The sequence below is a fragment of the Ammodytes marinus genome (assembly GCF_949987685.1).
Source record: "Ammodytes marinus genome assembly, chromosome: 13".
NCBI classification, from domain to species: domain Eukaryota; kingdom Metazoa; phylum Chordata; class Actinopteri; order Uranoscopiformes; family Ammodytidae; genus Ammodytes; species Ammodytes marinus.
In genome coordinates this window covers 28,070,847-28,088,436 of record NC_137217.1, presented here as the reverse complement: position 1 = coordinate 28,088,436, position 17,590 = coordinate 28,070,847, and the positions used below count along the sequence as shown (strand labels likewise).

Sequence of the window (17,590 nt, the reverse complement as noted above, 5' to 3'; positions counted from 1 at the left end):
AAGCATCATTAGCAAAATGAACATGAACAAAATGATTTTTTTTTTGCAATTTTAAACTCAGAGATTATTTAATTGTTCATTAAATGCAAAGTACAAACACTGGCAAATTAAAACGCTCAGCTATGGTGTGGACAAACAAATACATTTGCAGAAGGCTGATAATAAAAATCTATCACATTCACATGTCATCCCATTCTGCTGTCAGCGTGGCAAAGACATCAAGTGTAGCATACGTATGTAATCTACTCTACAATAAGTGCTATGTTTATGTAATAAAAGAAAGACTATGAGCTACATTCAAATGGTTCAAAGATGTTTTAGGGAAGTCAATGCATTAACACCCAAAAACCTGCAATCCCTTAAAAAGAAGTTCTACCTGGAACACACAACATACAGTAATTATTGCTAAATTGTAACATAAAGCCATTATGATCAGTGAATTTAGATAACGTGTCTTGCTTTTAGCTCTCATCCTCTTGCAGGAGAGTGAAATAGGACATTTAGGTTGCCTGTTTGGACACTAAAACAGGAGCAAACCCTTCTGCTGTTTTGTTGAGGATGCAGTAATCGGTACAGTAACATGGAGGTGGACTGTCATCAACAGGACTGTTTGGTTCACTGCACTCTGGGCTTATGGTCAGGTTTTCACAGCTGCAGCCAGAGTCTGTGCGGCTGATGTTGAGGAAATCTTTAGAAGGAGGGGTTACAACTTCTACTTCTCTGGTGCTCACCCCCCAGACAGGGAAAGGGAGCTGGGTGTAAGACATGTCACCCGCACAGAGCATTGTTACAGGTGGGGAGACCTCGTGGAACCCGGGTAAACCGACATAGGAGGTCTGACACTGAGTGAATGAAAGTTGTATTGCTGAAGGGTTGAGAAGGTCAACATTCTCCTCTGGGTCCGTTGCAACAGGCTTCGGCATTACAATCACCGAATCGTTTTTCAAGATCTCCTCAGTTTTGTACGTGAGCACAAATTTGCCTTGAGGTGAAAGCCATTCCTGCAAATTCAGAAGCATGCAGATACATTAAGGTTTGTAAAAGTTGCCTTGCTTATTTTCTTATGTCACAGAACATACACAACTTATGTGAAAAGTTATTACTACTTATTCATCAAAGAACCAATGGATTATTTCAGATGATATTTTGAAGCATACATACTGTAGGTCTGTTAGTCTAAAAGCATCTCAGAAACATTTCAAGAACCCCCAACTTCTCATCTAGTGCCACCATCTTAATTTATCCTATTATCTGGTCAGCCTGGTCAAAATTTGAATTGGAATCATGACCAAATACCGCCAATCGACATTTCAGCCTCAGGTCTACTTAGTATGTGATGTAAGCATTGTCATTTTGAGCATGTCATTGTAGCAGGCTGAAATTAGCATTTAGCTCAAAGCCCTGTTATGCATAAATAAAACCTCACAGAGATGATGAGGAGGCTGTAGATTATTGAGTCTTGTTTAAATATGATAATAATTCCCTTACAGATTATTACAACAACTATTTTGCTTAACAAGATGATTGCTGGCGGTCTGTGTTTTTCCCTTACATATTCCCTTTACTAACAGAAGGTCACTTTGTTTGTTAATACGTAAGTTATTTAGTTAGTTAGTTAGTTAGTTAGTTAGTTAGTTAGTTAGTTAGTTAGTCTGTTACTGTGCTTCATGCCCTCTAAGTCTGTGTATTTCTGGTCTTTATTTTGCAAAGACACTTCCACTGTAGTGAGGAAAGTAAACTAAATGAGTTGTGAGTTGGCTTGGTTGAAATAACACAAAAAGACAGAAGCTGGACAAGAGTAGTATGTGTATTACAACCTCACCTGGAAATTGCCTTGGTGTTGATGATACAGAGGTTGGAAGAAAGGGGCCGGCGACGGTGTGTGCGACAGCGTTTTTATCTTCATTCTGTGGTACAAATAAATCATTGACCAATCAGAACAACCAAATCATCAATTTCCTTTTAAGGTATTGCATCAATAACAGCCATATTAAATATCTCCCTTTCACCAGAATTTCAGAGTAGAGATTGATTACCTTGCAGTGGGACTGTAGAACACAAACAGCAGGACTCCAGCAGCCACGCACACTGGGCCCAAAGACTTCATCAAAATGACTAATATATTATCTTGCTCTGAGGAAGTTTCACAAAATAACACAGAATTAGTGAGTCATACTAATACCAGAGAGATGACAGTTTTCTCAGCAGTTGTTGTCACGAATTATTAGTTATATTCTAACGATGCGGTTTGATGAATGAGTGGTTTGTTTGATGTCTCTGAAACTCTGACTCAAGTCATTCACATAATCTACAACAGTTGTTTTCGGTGACTGTGAGACACACAGACACAACACAAACTAAGCAATTAGCCTCTATGTAAGTACATTTACATCCATCAATGATGTAGAAAAAGTGTAACTTTACCTTCTGCTGCATCCTTTCCCCAGCATGTCAGCGAACTCCATTCACTCCAAGTTCCGTTATAACCGTGACTCCTCGCTACAGATCTCACTCGAATGCAATATTTAGGATCGGGTTTATGTTGTGATCTTGGGATCGGAACATACTGATGTGTAGATGGATCAAGAGTCTGAGGAAAAGTTGAAACAATCAAACAAAACAAAAAAATATTATTGTTTGATATTTTTAAAGCAAAATATGTTTGTCTAAGTAGGCCTATGGCTATATTTGTAATAGCGGGACTCACTCTGTTCTCTTTGCTTTGGAGAAAGAGTTGGTAGTCCAGGATGCCACTCTTCTTGAGGTAACGATGGTTTTCATAGCCGCTTTTCCAAGTGATGTTGAAAGTCTCGGGGGTTTGTTGGACCTCAATTTCATGCGGGGGTGATGGCTGAACTGATCACAAACAATGATCATGTCATTATACAGAAGTTATTTCCAGTATATGCAGTACATTTTCTATTTGTTTGTTTGCAGTATCCCTCCTGAAAGATAAAGGGACTGTACTTTGTAAACATGTTGATTTCTTGAACTGTAGTTTCATTAGGGATGCAATATGAAATCATGTAGACATATTTGCAAACAGATGCTACATGCAAAAAAAAAACAAAAAAACAAACATATGTTGCATTCACACTTACTGTTCTCGTATGGCTGAAACCAATCTATTACAAGTAGGCGGGTGGATTCATGACAAAGATTGATATCATAACCATCCATATCGCGAAAGGATTTGAGTTTACAGACACAGCTGTAACTGTGATTTATCATCACAAGTGGACAGGACGTGTTAACCTGATTGCTGACAAGAAAAACACAAAAGAACATTAAAATAATTTCTGTGTGAATAATTTAACATTGTTATAACATCTTATAGTTCTGCAAGAAGTGTGTTTACCCAATGAATTCCAGACTGTAGGTGGTGTTGGGCTTGCCAGTGATGTTCAAGACACAAGTAATTGTGTCCCAAAAGGCACTCACACAGGAATATCCATCAACTGCAGCACACAAATGGGAAGAATAGATTATCGTCATACACAGTGCATCTTGGCACAATAATGATATGATATTGAACCAATAACCTAGTAACTTTTTGCACATAATTTAATTACAATATTGGCTTGTTGTTAATAACTTATATTACATGATGGGCAAAAAACATTTACGCAATTGATTCATACATTCTATTACGTTATTGGCAAATGACATGATAATGTCATGATAAGGCCTGCCCATAGGCTCAGTCATAAAAAGCAGCAGACCACGGGTTTGTATCCATCATTCCTTTCTCTGTTTCTCCAAACTGTCTAATGAAAGAATAACAATGCCAAAAACTATCTAGAAAATTTAAATTGATCATGTTAAATTTAATTTGTGGCTGATAGAGTAAATCTGCTTAGTGACTTTCCAGGACTGGAGTTATTAAAATAACACTCAAATGTTAAAGATAACCACATATTACAGATAATCATATGAAGATTAGATTACTAGTTGACATTTCTATAGATAAACATTTCCTCGTAAACCTCCCACTGCATGTGGGGGACTACTGGAATGTATGACAAGCTGCCTCCATAAAGCATCTCCCACAGACAAATGTTAAAGAAAAATCCTCAGTGTGTCCAGATGAGTGAACAGTACCTTTGATGCAGCGGGCCACTGCAATGATGCTGGAGCAACAGCACACCACCAAAAGGAGCTGAAGGCACCCCATGACTCCATGGATATGAGTGTCAACCTGTGGATATCAATAAGACAATCATGTCTTATGTTAGTCTCTTTATGGAGAGTCTGCTGTGTCTGTAATGCAGGATATTGATCATATTAGGTCTAAACCAACATTCGCAGAGCCTTATCCATCAGTAATATTCACCTCAATATAACAAATTCACAAACCCAAAAATGTACATAATTTGAAATATTCTATTTTTGAAAAAATAAAAAATAAAGTCAAGAAAATTTATCTTTTCATGTGTGCTTTGCTGTGTAGTGGATGGGAAAGAGCCCTTACCTCGGGGGCTGCCCTGGTGCTGTTGAAGTCTCAGACAGTGAATGAGGGATGGAACTGAGGTTTAACTTATCACTGGTGGCATCACAGGAAATCAAGCCTTTTTTTTTTGACGTCACAGTTCTTTCTTCTTTTATCTTTTGAGTTTGGTTTTGCACACGTGTTCTTGATTTTTTTTTTCACAGTGCAAGTTAAAAAATTGAAGGTCTCTAATATAATTATCTTTATTTTCTGGCATTTTATAGAGTGTACTATGGCCCTTGTGATTAAGGGAACTTAAGTGGATGGAGTTTTAAGTCACTGTGATTTACGTTATTTTTGCTGTTGTATTGGATAATAGTCATATTTATGTTTTAATTAAAGGTTTTATTTACTAAGTTGCAGGAAAAATTTATTTTATTCTTGTGATTAAGGCTTCCTCTTCTTTAGTCAAGGGATGAACAGCATTATTCCAAAAGCTATTTCCTCATTTGTGGCTTTTGATGATGGTGTCTGAGAGAGTTGCCTAATGTCAGTGTTCAGCTGAGTGAACATATGGTGACTGTAAAGGGCACAGCACATGATCCACATCATGGTATTAATCATCAAGACAGTAAGCACTTATGCCATTTACGGAAATATCTAATCACTTATGTAGCCATTTATTATTTAATTAATCACCTCTACATAATAAAACTCAACATGTATCACAAAAAAGGACAGGGAAAAAGATAGGAAATTAAAGAAAGGCCATATATACCCTCTCTGCAATCACAAAAAAGTGACTTATAGCCAACTGTTTATTAGCTTATTATATGTACTGTAGATCATCATGCAACATACGGTTACCATCGTCATGCAACATACATTTACTGTGGAAAGCCTACTTAACTTTATTTATTTCACACATAACACTTTCTTGTGATTTACCTCAAGTGAAGATTCCTATTATTTTCGGAAGAAAAATAATAATAATCAGATAAATCATTACGCTATCAACCATCATGCCTGTGCTTAATTATTGAGATATCTAGTACTCTCATGATGGCCATTCCAGTTTATAACATCTTGATGCAGTTTATCACAGGGTCCTGCATTTTCTTATGATTTACTATATGGAAAAGAAAGCTGGCTTCCACTTGCAACAAGAATATTTTATTTATTTTTATTTATTTATTTTTTATTTTGAAGTTTCCTTCTTGATTGGAGGATCGGATCTCTAAAGCATTATCCTATTGGGTCAATTTAAACTCTTCATTTTGAAACTTTTTAGAGATGTCTGTTATGGTTTATGACACAGAGTGTTGCTTCTATGTAACTGTAAACTGGTTGTGTTTTGTACTGTGTCTTATCTCTTTTCTTGTTCATGCTGCTGTGCTCAGGTCGCCTGCAACAGAGATCTTGATCTCTAATGTACAGTATGTTGCTTTGCATAACATTTCTAGCAATGCAAAATATCTGAATGTAAAGTCCTTAAAGGTTAGATATCATTGCAAGTCTGGTTCTATCAAACAGCAACAGATGTTTTGGTCACATAACAGTTGATATGCAAAATTATTTTTTCATTAATGATATGCTAAAACCACACAAGAATGAAATTATTGTAGCCATAGCTGTTTAATATTTTTGATTCAAGACCAGGTCAAGTCACACGTCTCGTAAACAAAATGTAAGCCTTTCAGGTTTCTTGGTTCTGATCATTAAAACGACACTGCATTTGACCATTATTTATCATTGCTGCAGTTTTTTTCTTTTTTTAACACACCATTTAATAAATACGCCTATTCAAGTCCCCATCCATTCATCAAATCAGATGCAGAATTTATGATAAAGAAGAAGAGGAAGCAAACAAGACACTACATTGCAAGACAATCTGTATTCAATGCTAAGCTACATTTACACTTTTCTATCCCCTCCTAAACCTGCCAGATTGTTTTTACCCTACCCCTCACAACAATTTGATATTCACATTGTCTTATTTTATTGACTTGGGGAAAATAAATCCCCCCCAAAAAAACTCTGCTACTGTATCAGTCTGAAAGCTGACACTCGGTACTTCATCTTAATAATGATTGCTTGTTTGCAATTGAATGTGATGCAGTGCGGAACCAATAAAAAATCAAACATGTCACTGTACTCACAGAGTGACATATATGTGAATAAGGATTTTATCTCTATAGTGATTACTTGGGTCGGTTGGTCTTGTAAAGTGCAGACCGTCCCGGGTAGATTGGTGCAGTGTCAAGAAAGAGACTTTAACGATTAAAACTGTGAGACCATCAACTGTCAGGGAAACTCTGGACTTGGAAAGTTGATAAACCACAGTTCCCCCTCCCACTACAGCTACCATCAGGAGGCTTTCAGATGGAAAACAAATACACCTTCAGATCCCCTACACCGTTACATATTATGAGGAACTCACCACAGCCAATGTGTACCTTCAAACTATTAAAATACACTATTTATCTAATAGTATAACTATGTTTGCCGTGAGAAGGAATCATATGCAAAATGGACCAAGAAAAGCAAAACCCATTGAAGGTCTTAGTCACGTCAGTCTTTACTGGTTTTTAGAGTCAGTTTTCTCCCTGTAGATCGGTAAAATACTTCACCTAAACAGTGTGAAACAAACCATTTGGTAAGAACAAATATACTCAGCAAACATTCTCTGTTCAACATATGGTTATTCGGTGTTACATTGAAAAAGCCAATGAATCAGGTCAAGAACAGAAGAAAACTCTTTTTTTCTTGTGTTAACAGATAAAATGTTTTCTTTTTTACTGACATTGCACAAAACAGGACGGATGTTCACAGTGGTTTCTGACAAAGTGCATGTGCAAAGGAAAACAGACATTATCAGATATCTTGATAAGGCATGTGCTTGCTGGTGCTATAGTAGAAGCTAATGAAGAATGTATGACCATGACAATATGGAGCCCTATATACAGTGACAAAACAAAAGAGACAAAAAACAGCTGTATGAATCAAAGCAATTTGCATTACATTATGATCCTATGTTGCATGTGTATAAAGCATGAAGTGTCCAATCACAAGAATTATACACTTTTTAAGTTCTAGACAACATTTGAAAAAGGAAAACACAACTTGATTGATTCAAGTATTAATGAAAATGTATTTTTTGTGTTCTTCAGAAGCATCTTTTTTTATATAAATTTAAACAAGATTGGGCATCCTGCCTAAAACGGAACTTCAGCACTAAAAGTAATACTAGTTTATATACAAGAACATTTCAGTTAATTCATTAAGTTTGACTAAATGAACCTTTTCGGACGGTTACATAGTGCATGTTGCATAGTACAAAGGGCACATTTCAAGATTACATGAATACACAGAATTATATGAGGAGATACTTCAAGATTACATTTAACTAGGGACTGTGCTCACAAAATGATTGGCAATATATTGTGATATGTATTTTTGTGATACTGCATACAATTTCCAGCTCCGAAAATCGTTATTTTGAAAGAATGAATAAATAAAATTCAAGTTTTAAACAGGTTGTGAACTACAACCCCCGATCCCGTAGATGTCCCAGTACGGCTAGTCGCCTCAAATTGCCTGGTGCCATTCCTGGTGTTGTGGCAAAGTATAAGCTGGAAGCAGCTTGGCCGACATTGATAACAACATTAGAGCGGCCCCTTCCAAATACAATGCCGAATATCCCAATATAACCCAATATGCATCATATTGCATTGTACCATGATATATCATATCGTTACCCTTGTATCGTGATACATATCGCATCTTGAAGTCCAGCCCTACTTTGAATCACAGCATATTTTCTGTAAATACCAACCATAAAGTTTGTCTCTGAGTGTAACTGTGGCATTGCAGCAGCGGTGTTAATCACTGGATTTCCTGGAGTTCGTTCTCCGAGTTGCTGGAGTCTTCATGGATGGTGCTACATATCATCCACTGCTTGACATAGTTCGAATTGGAGCTTTTGTGCTCTTGAAATAAATCACAGTTGATCTGCTCCGCTATGTTCGAGTCTGAAGCTCCCGGGCTGCTGCACTCTCCGAACCCACTGTCTATGGTGTCCAGGTCCACGCGAGGGTAGCCGTCCTCCGAGTGCTCGTTTGAGGCGAAGGACACCAGCGACACCCTCTCTGGTTCGTTAGCATGGGCACGTGGCTGAAAGTTTACATTCTCCATCGAGAAGTCATTAGCTATTTGGTTTTCGTGTTGCGGCAATATTCCACTTTGTCTATTGGACCTGGACATCTGTGGTGCCTCTAAATCAAAGATAGCATGTTGTTGTCCGCTGTCAGAGCTCCGAGACCCAGCTTCCTCCTCCTCAAACTCCTCTTCTCCGGACAGGGTGACTGTGAGGATGGAGACGTGTCCGGTGGAGTGTCCGGTGCCCTGTGAACTGCCCCCTGTGTCCTGGTAGAACAGCAGCGGGTTGCTGTGAGGCTGCAGCGCGTGGAGGAAGACGCCATCTTGTTTCATGACCTCGTTGTTGTCCTCGCCGTAGCGCTGTTTCTCATCGTTCAGTTGGAGGATGTCGTGATGCTGCTTCTTGCTTAGCATCGGAACTTGAGACCGTGAGTTGATGCTCAGGTAATCGTACTCGCTGAATCCAGGTTTCACCCACTCCTAAAACAGAGCAAATGAAAGACATTAATATGACGTATTGGTTCTAAAAAAAAATGGAAACACAGGTTGAAGATGGTTTGAAAGGGATCAGTTGCTTGATTTGCTTTCTTTCGTAAAGAGATGAAACAATATGACAACTGCAGCCAGAAGTTAATTAGCTTAGCATAAAGACCAGAAGACAGTCAGCTTGCCTCTTGGGACAATCAAGATTTACTTCTACTGTGCAACTTAAAGTGAGAACTCAACTTGACATTAAAAAACTCTGTTGTAAGTATGAAGTATCTAGCAAGTATGCCTTAAAGGGTTTGGTTAAAAAAGAGGTGCATGTTGGCGTTACTATACACAGAGGAGAGAAGCTACTCCTTATTTAATCTTTTTTTGCACATGTTTAACCAGTAATACTGCAGTGTTAATAAGTATCTGAATGTCTATCTGTGTGTCTCTTGGGTATATTTTTTGAATAACAATACAATTGTCTCACTTAGTATTGGAAATACATTCATTTTAGGCGTTTACCAAGTGCTATTCTTTTAGAGACTTTATAGCAGTGAAATTAAGATTGAGTGGAACAGCATGACATGGACAGACTGCAAGTGTAAGTGTATACTTCTTCCTGCTCCTTTTCGGGCATGTCAATACAGATAATTTTTTTTCTTTTTTTTTTCTTTTTGTGAAGTCTTTTAAACATAAATTTTGTTTGTTGTATTTTTGTGCTTTTCATTTAGTTTTGTATTGTTTTTGATATGTCTGAAATAAAATAAAAAATGAAATGAAATGAAAATGATGAATTGTTTTAGGCTCAATTAAGAAATACAATGGCGTACATATTATTTGGATTTTTTTTACTTTGATGCACGTTTGATGTGCGTGCAGACACACCACTGAAATGTGAACATTGGGCAGCCACCTCCAGGCTCCATTCAGCAAGGTGATGCCCAGATAAGAATGAATCATATTATTCATGCAGAGAGAGCCACCACATCCTGAGATACAGAGCTCAACAGCATCACTGAATCTCCTCTGATCTGCTGAGACACCACAAGCATTCTGCAGCCACAAGAGTGAGATAGCACAGTCCAACTAGAACAATGATTTCTAAACAGAGCAGGTTCAGTCTGTCACAGTGTTTCTGGAGATGTGGTGTGAATTTCAATCTCTTTGAAGAGTGACATGGATTGTTCTTAAATAATTTCACAAAGCACTTCACTGTCCCCTGTTATTGCACCAGATTTGGGATGATGTAACATGTGGTTGCATTTATGTTATGTATAAGTCATTTTCACATACTGTGAAGAAGAATGTTAATATGAAACAAAATCTAAAATATGTGTTGATATCTTACTCATACTCTTAATGGAGGGGAGCTGGTGGCAAATGTAATGTTTAATTCAGTTGTGGAGTATTTAGGTCTAAACATTAGGGACATTAATCTGCAATAAATGCATGTAGGCCTACTGTTTGATGACAGATGGAGGTTTAGTGAAATAAATACAATAAGCCATTGTGAAAAGTATCTTTCTTTCTTCACTCCATCATATTTTATTCCATAATCAATTGAATGAAGGTTTTGTGTTCTCATGCTTGCAAGCAAGCTTGCCCTGACCCTTGAGGAGCAAAATGTTATGAATTTAATTTAATTATAGCACAAAATGTTCCTTATTTTACCCAGTTGAGCACATTCAGTACGGTAAAGAAAAGTACAGAAAAGCAGTGATGAATAGATAAAAAGGAACGTTTCAGTTTCTTTATCTCTTGTACTTCCCCTTTGAAAGCATGTGTCCCCCTTTGTTCCTTGCTGCAGTAGCGCCCTCAGCTGACCAACCATTGTAACTGCACACAAACCTAAAGCTAAGATTTAGTTGGCCCTTAATCAGTTCCCTGAGAAGTAACTGTCCAGGTAGTGCAATAGTGTTTTTTTTTAAAGCACAGATAATAATGACAATATTGTAGATCTATTACAATTGCAATTTTTGTTGTTTTTAACCGATACATTTTTTAACACAATAAAACTTTAATAATTGTTTTAAGTTATAGGGACATGTAATGAAACAGGTGACGTGAAAGGGCATTTATTGTTCTTTTCACTGCCTGAGAAGCTCAGGAAATATACCTGTAATGCCTTCAAGACCAAGAAAGTATACAAAACAACATCTTAACATTAACATAAAGTATATGATATGATGACAGACCATCTCTACACTACTGATTATATTGATATATTAGTAATAAACTATATAAGCCAAAAACACTGAGTGTTTTCCTATTCTATTCTGGAAGCCAGAAAACTAGTCTTAGTTGTCTGTGTCTCAACTGCTTAACAGCTGAAAGTAGGTGATTTCTTGACCATTCTCCCCAGAAATTGAACTCCAACAGCCTTGATATTAAATGAGCAAACAGTAAGTATATGTTTTGGAAAATAGAATCGGTTTATCTCTGGGTGTCAAAAGACAGACAGCAGTATTTACATTGAGGGAAATATAAAAAAGGTAAAACGATAATCATCATGAAACATCTAAACCACGTAATTCTCACTGCCCATATCAGGTGAAAAACAGGCTGTTTTTACCTTTTTACACAATGACACATCAGAGGAGTCAAGTACCAGGGGTATTTTCCACTGGGGTGGAACAGGTTAGAGCTCATGCACATAAATATCTACCCACAGCATGCACGTCAGACAAGATGAAAAACGAAAAGCCTCTTGAAGCCCCTGCACACTGAGTCATTCACGTCATGAACGCCCTGAAATGTGAAGTCGAGGGGAAAGTCCCACCAAAGGGGTCCAGATGTGCTAAAGTCCCCCTCTTGGGCAACACCTGCTGGTCTCATTTGGAAATGACACACACAAGCTGAGTTTGTTTTTGCTTTCTCTTACCTTAAAGTCCCCGCCATAGGTCTGGTAGAGGGGCTTGAAAAACCGATCGGCCTTGGGGATGTACGTAATCACGCGCAGTTTCTCCAGCAAATACCTGAAACAAAAATGAAATGGAAATAGAGAATTGAATAAATAACACAACGACATTTATAATTCCACTGGGCTTTGTCGCTTTACGATGAGATGATTTGGTTTTCAGTACGTGACCTCCCTCCTGTGCAGAAGCAAAGGTTGAGACAAACGATGACAGCTTTTTATAACCAGTAACGCTGTTCACACATAGGGGCTTTTGTGTGAATTTGGTACACGGTATGGTATGTTCTGAGTCAAGGACACGTCAAATGATTACAAACATTGAAGAGTTCAAGACTCAAAGTAGTATAATGCTTTAAGATGCATGTGAATCTAGTTTACATTAACATGTGTGGCTCAATTTACTGTAAACCGCTTTCGCAGAATGTTATTCAACTAAGCAACATGTCACTTCCTCTTTTATATACAGTCTATCTTCACATCTTGTAAAGATCTGCTTACATAAACTGTTACTTAAACTCTTATTGAACCTGTAAACTTTTATCCAATGTAGTATTTTTAGCAGTGGATTGAACCCCCTACATCATCAAGGAGTTTGCCGTGTTTTGGAAATCTGGCTCATTTATTAAAATAGAAAGTAAGTGATGTCAAAATTGTTGTTTGCACACAGATCTAAAGCTGTGGACCCCCCTGTGCAATGTTATTGTTATCACCCACATTTAGCAAAACTCAAAGCAAGAGTTTTGAGTGTTGCAATAATAAGTCATATTTTCACTCAGTTACCATTTTACCAAATGTAATGTTAAACTTAAGGAAGCCAGTTGGAGGCTATGTCTTAAAAAAAGATTTTAGAGTTAAACCAAAAGTCCTGATTATGAATACAATGTCCAAAAGTCCGCCCTGATACACAAAGAGCATATTTGTGTTAAAAGATCTCGGTGTATTATGCTAACCTTACAGACAAAAACATCTTGGATGTATGTCTTTTAAAGCAGGGGACACTTCAGGTTGAAAGCAGTAGTCCCTAGGTGCGATGTATTTTATTGCTGTATACAAGAAAGTTTAGTGATAATTATAGCCTACTGAACTTCTTCTCTTCTCTGAATGTGATACAGAGCTCTCAACCAAAGCCAAAGTTGAATTCATTATGGGTCACAGAATGTCTCACATTTTTATCATCCTCTAATTTGGATAGAAACAAACAGATTAATACTTCTTGTGCCCTTGATAAGTGAGGCGTTCTCAGTTTCTCTGACACCGATGCTCTGCATGACTTCCTATGTCTGCTCGCAATTTCGGTGCAATGCGTGGCTGCACGTACAGCAGAGCCGTGGTTTTTCTATATATGTGGGAGGTGATGCCAGGAAAGTGTAAATCGAAGCAGTGAGAAGCTTTGCTAATCACTTACTGGAAGACAAAGTGTCACTGACATTAAGACCTTGTTTCTGCTTTCACTCTATACTAAATCTATTCATGTATATTTAATGATTGCAGATTCAGTTACGATTAGCACGTTGTATTCTTAAATTACAATGGTTGGTCTTTAGTTCAATAACATTCATTTATGCAAGCTTCTCTTCAAGCTAGTGGTAATCATCTGTACTCACGGTTTTTTAAGCATCAACAGGATACAGACGAACATGACAACGAAGATGGACAGGGTCAGGGGGATGTACCACCATGCTGCTATGTCTGAAATGACATGACAAAAAAAAAATGTAAAGCACAAACACACAACACAGTTACATCTATGCCTAGCCCCAACCGTTTCATTTAACATGAGGCTGAAGTTGATTATATGATGCCTCTATTGGCTGGAAGGTACAATGCTCTCTTACTTGTAATCTCTGCAGAGTTTCCTGTTGTCTTCCATTCATGTGTGGAACTCCACTCGCTCCATGGGCCCTGATAGGTATCCTCAGGACACATTTTGGCCTTAACGTCCACTGTATAGTTGACGTTTTGTTTCAGCTTCTCATGGTCGACCACTATGTGCTTTGTTTCCACCAAGAGAGAATGTGCTGGGTCCTGTCAGAAAGCATTAAAGGACATATCAGAAAAAAAACTTGAAAGTAACTTGATGCAACAAATTCTCACGTCCAATTTCCTTTGTTTATTTTGGTGTTTTTGCTCACACCTTACCTTTGACAAGTCTTTGCATTCTCTTATGCGCACTATGTACATGAGACAGTCGTTTAGGCGGTCGTGATCCCACGTGATGTTGTAGAATTTGTTTGTGGATTTCACATTAACATCGAAAGGAGGCAGAGGTTTCACTGTGAAAGTAAAGTCCCAAGGGAGAATGTTATGTAAATGTATGTACAGTACGCCAATAATACTCTACACCACAAGTGGCAGTTGGATGTAATTTTTTAGCTTTTGTCTAAATCCGGAGGGCATAGCAGGTGGGTGAGCGTTTAGCTGCCAAACGGCAATTTGGGTTATCTGGGAAAGTTGCCAGTTTGATTCCTGTCATCTCTGGCTTTTATGAACTCATAAACAAAACAGAACATGGCTCAATGCACAGTAATTCATGAAGACTATTGCAAACAGGTGGCTGCATTCAACAAGAGGGAAACGTTTGGGGTGTTTGGACAAGCATCTGAAATGTGTAGAACAAATAACATTCAACTTCCTTCTCATTACTTTAACCTGCCTACATTAAACCATGTATTCATTTCAACTGAACATGTCGCGTGTGATGTCATAGCTGTTGTGCTTGACCTTTTTTCACTTCAGTGTAATCCTCTTATCTGTTATCAGCAGAAATGTCAAATACTGAAATGTTTAACTTACCCACGTCACTCAGTTCCCAGCTGGATGATTCACTGACAGGCATTATTAGTCGATCGCCTTGTTGCCTGACAGTCGCTGTGCAATTTGTTCCAATAGATGCAACATCGTCGAGGTATTGCGGTTCCATGGTGCACCAGGTTTGAGGAGGTTTGACTTCACAGCTGCCATAGGCATCAAGTTCTTCACCACTGCAACGGATAAACAGTGTGTTATAATCTGTCAACTCAGTGACATCAGTCGACATGGCAACAACTAAGCTTGTGGTTTATAAGTCATAGTCTTAAGTTAAAAGCAGAGCTGGTGCATCTCCAATTCACGGCATTAATGTATCTTTAGTGTAAACTGACTTTACCTGTCCAGCTGTGTCATATAAGGACATGTACATTACATACAAATATATCATAGTAGTGTGATTTGCTAACTGATGTACCTTCTCCATGTATGCAGCTGCTAAAAGTTCCTTATGCCCAAATAATAAAAAATAATAAATCAACTGAGCGCAAATAATGCTTATTCTGTACTTTTGTCTTAAAATTAAAGTCAGAAAAAAGTCAAAATGCCATTTATGACTTCCCCACAAGCTGATGTACTGCAAATAGACCATATACAGTATATACAGTATAAACTAAAAATTCTCATCAAATAGTAAAGACAAATTTTACCTGCACTTGACGTTGAGGAGGACAGGGTATTTGACAGGGCTCGAGCAGGAACAGTTCAGTGAAACACTATAGTCCGTTGAGCAGGTGACATTGCAAAACGATGTAACTGAAAGCACAGAAAGGAAAAGTGTGGTCAGGCATACAGAGTTGCACCCGAACATCTAACCTAAAGTTAAGACACTCATTTTCAAAGGAAACTTGACCAAGACCCCAGAATCAAGACGAACAGACAACAATGTAAAAGAGTAAACTAGTAAGTTAATCTTGAATGAAGTAAATTAAACTGCCTATAGAAATGCATATGAATACAAGATAAAGACAATGATTAGATCAATCAACTTACCAACATGAACAAACAGAGCTAGGTCCCACAGCAACAATAAGAGGGTCGATTTAAGAGCCATGGGGATGACCCTCTGTTATCAGCCACTGTTTAGACAGCAGAAAATCAAATGAAATGTACCCGCTATACATTAGTTCTTTTTGTGGTAAAAGAAAAAGTATTATAAAAAAATAATCTATTAAATAAAAGAAAATGTGCTGCTTAATTTGGACAAAGGATAGTTAGTTATCAAAAAGACAAAATCTATCTAGAAATATTGTTGTGGTAAACATCTTCATAAGCATTTACATCAGTATTTGAATACATTCATAAAGGAGCAACGGTTGCATGTCAGAATAAAAAAGGTCATTACATATTAAACAAATGATCTCTTAAACATTTTAAAAATAATTTTTGTTTTTATATATATATATTTGAAGAATCTTCTTACCGTTCTTAAAGGAAAAATTCTGCCACCTAATCAGTCAAGTAAACAAGCGACCAGTGTCACTGATGCACTGATGTCTGTGTGAAAACGTTTTCATGGAACATGGTTCAGGTTATTCGCAGCGAAGGCGTCATCGTCAGTGGCGTGACTAAGGATGTGGTTTCAGACCCTTTTGGGCTGTGTCTATGTGCGGTGCCTTCCCACCACATCCACACTGCTGCTATGAATATGCAAAAGTTCACAGAAGAAGAAAAAGAAAAAAAGAAACATCAACAGGAAACTGATCTATAACTTATAAAAATAATACAATCATCCTATGGGTGACTTCTAAATAAAGGAAGACAAGAGAGGAAGCTTGTATTAATAGTTTTTGGAGAACTGAAAAACTTGTTTCAGTTGAGGTCATTACAGAAATATACCAATGAACTTTAAATAACCTATTTTGACCCACATAGTTTTGTGAACTACTGGCTGTCACACTATGTATATATATATAATATAAGCTGTACATTATTACAGAGCAACTCCCTGCTCATGTTGTTTTTCAATATTTACTCAAAACATGCTATGTTACAGTACTGAGAAGTTTCTAAACCTTGACACCGGAGAAGCTTTTCGACACCTTTCCAAAGACCCTTGTCATACAGCTACATGTCTACAACAACAGCTTATAAGGGGGTTTCAGTAGTTTCCAGATAAGTGCCTGCTGTTTGAAGCAGAATGAGTCATACTGTGGAGCCCCTCAGAGCTCACTTTAAATAATAACATTGGCTGTAAATTGTAATAACTCATTAATACAAATTTAAAAAACTGCATTTCGAGCTAGATGAACACATTCTCCACACAGAATTGAAGCACTAGAATGATGCGTGTGTATATAACATGCCATGTAAACTATATTAAAGCAAAATAACATTTGTGGTTTTGTACAGAGGGTGGGCCTAGGTGGTATTCAAATCACCAAGTGGGTGTACAGACATGTATTGTTTAATGTCATTGAACCAAAGGTTAGTCAAAGCCAGATGTCTTCGTATCGCACAAAAGCTACACAAAGCTTTGCATCCGTAGTGGAGTGTAATGTGAAGCCGTTTTTTAATGTCACGCAAATTGCTCTCTTATAACCTAAAGAGATTGCCATGGATGCTCATTCTGTACATCTAGTCTAGTCCAGCCTAGCCCTCCTAAATCAGTATGAACCCTGGACCGGTTAAAATAAGTTAGAACAAAAAAGGGAACCCTGTTTGTTATTTTATTTTTCAGTTTCATTCATTTCCACTATATGAATGTGAACTTGTGATTTGATTCTAGGTTGAAAAAGCTCAACACACACAAGCCCGGTTAAGTAAACCCGTGTGTTCTTAGTGCAGTATAAAGAACACTATTCACA

The 17,590-nt window shown here is 37.6% G+C and overlaps 2 protein-coding genes across 3 annotated transcripts; both read right to left on the bottom strand.

Annotated features, from left to right (window-relative positions):
- Positions 1 to 93: 93 nt before the first annotated feature.
- On the bottom strand, positions 94 to 4,493 carry il21r.2 (interleukin 21 receptor, tandem duplicate 2). 2 transcript variants are annotated; one of them, XM_080039198.1, is made up of 9 exons: positions 4,472 to 4,493; positions 4,102 to 4,198; positions 3,359 to 3,458; positions 3,102 to 3,262; positions 2,708 to 2,856; positions 2,425 to 2,590; positions 2,037 to 2,133; positions 1,823 to 1,907; positions 94 to 1,001 (listed from the first exon to the last, which is right to left on the bottom strand). In XM_080039198.1, the coding sequence occupies exons 2-9, from the start codon at positions 4,172 to 4,174 to the stop codon at positions 501 to 503; spliced, it is 1,332 nt and encodes a 443-aa protein (XP_079895324.1). In that variant the 5' UTR covers positions 4,175 to 4,198; positions 4,472 to 4,493; the 3' UTR covers positions 94 to 500. The 2 variants fall into 2 exon arrangements, with proteins under 2 accessions (XP_079895324.1, XP_079895325.1); XM_080039199.1 differs by lacking the exon at positions 4,472 to 4,493 and adding an exon at positions 4,334 to 4,447.
- A 3,821-nt stretch (positions 4,494 to 8,314) lies between these two features.
- On the bottom strand, positions 8,315 to 15,863 carry il21r.1 (interleukin 21 receptor, tandem duplicate 1; the record flags this gene model as incomplete). Its single annotated transcript, XM_080039647.1, has 8 exons — positions 15,777 to 15,863; positions 15,434 to 15,539; positions 14,772 to 14,959; positions 14,118 to 14,251; positions 13,814 to 14,003; positions 13,583 to 13,667; positions 11,943 to 12,036; positions 8,315 to 9,067 (listed from the first exon to the last, which is right to left on the bottom strand). Exons 1-8 carry the CDS (start codon positions 15,835 to 15,837, stop codon positions 8,315 to 8,317), a joined length of 1,611 nt encoding a protein of 536 aa, XP_079895773.1. The 5' UTR covers positions 15,838 to 15,863.
- Between the last annotated feature and the right edge of the window lie 1,727 nt (positions 15,864 to 17,590).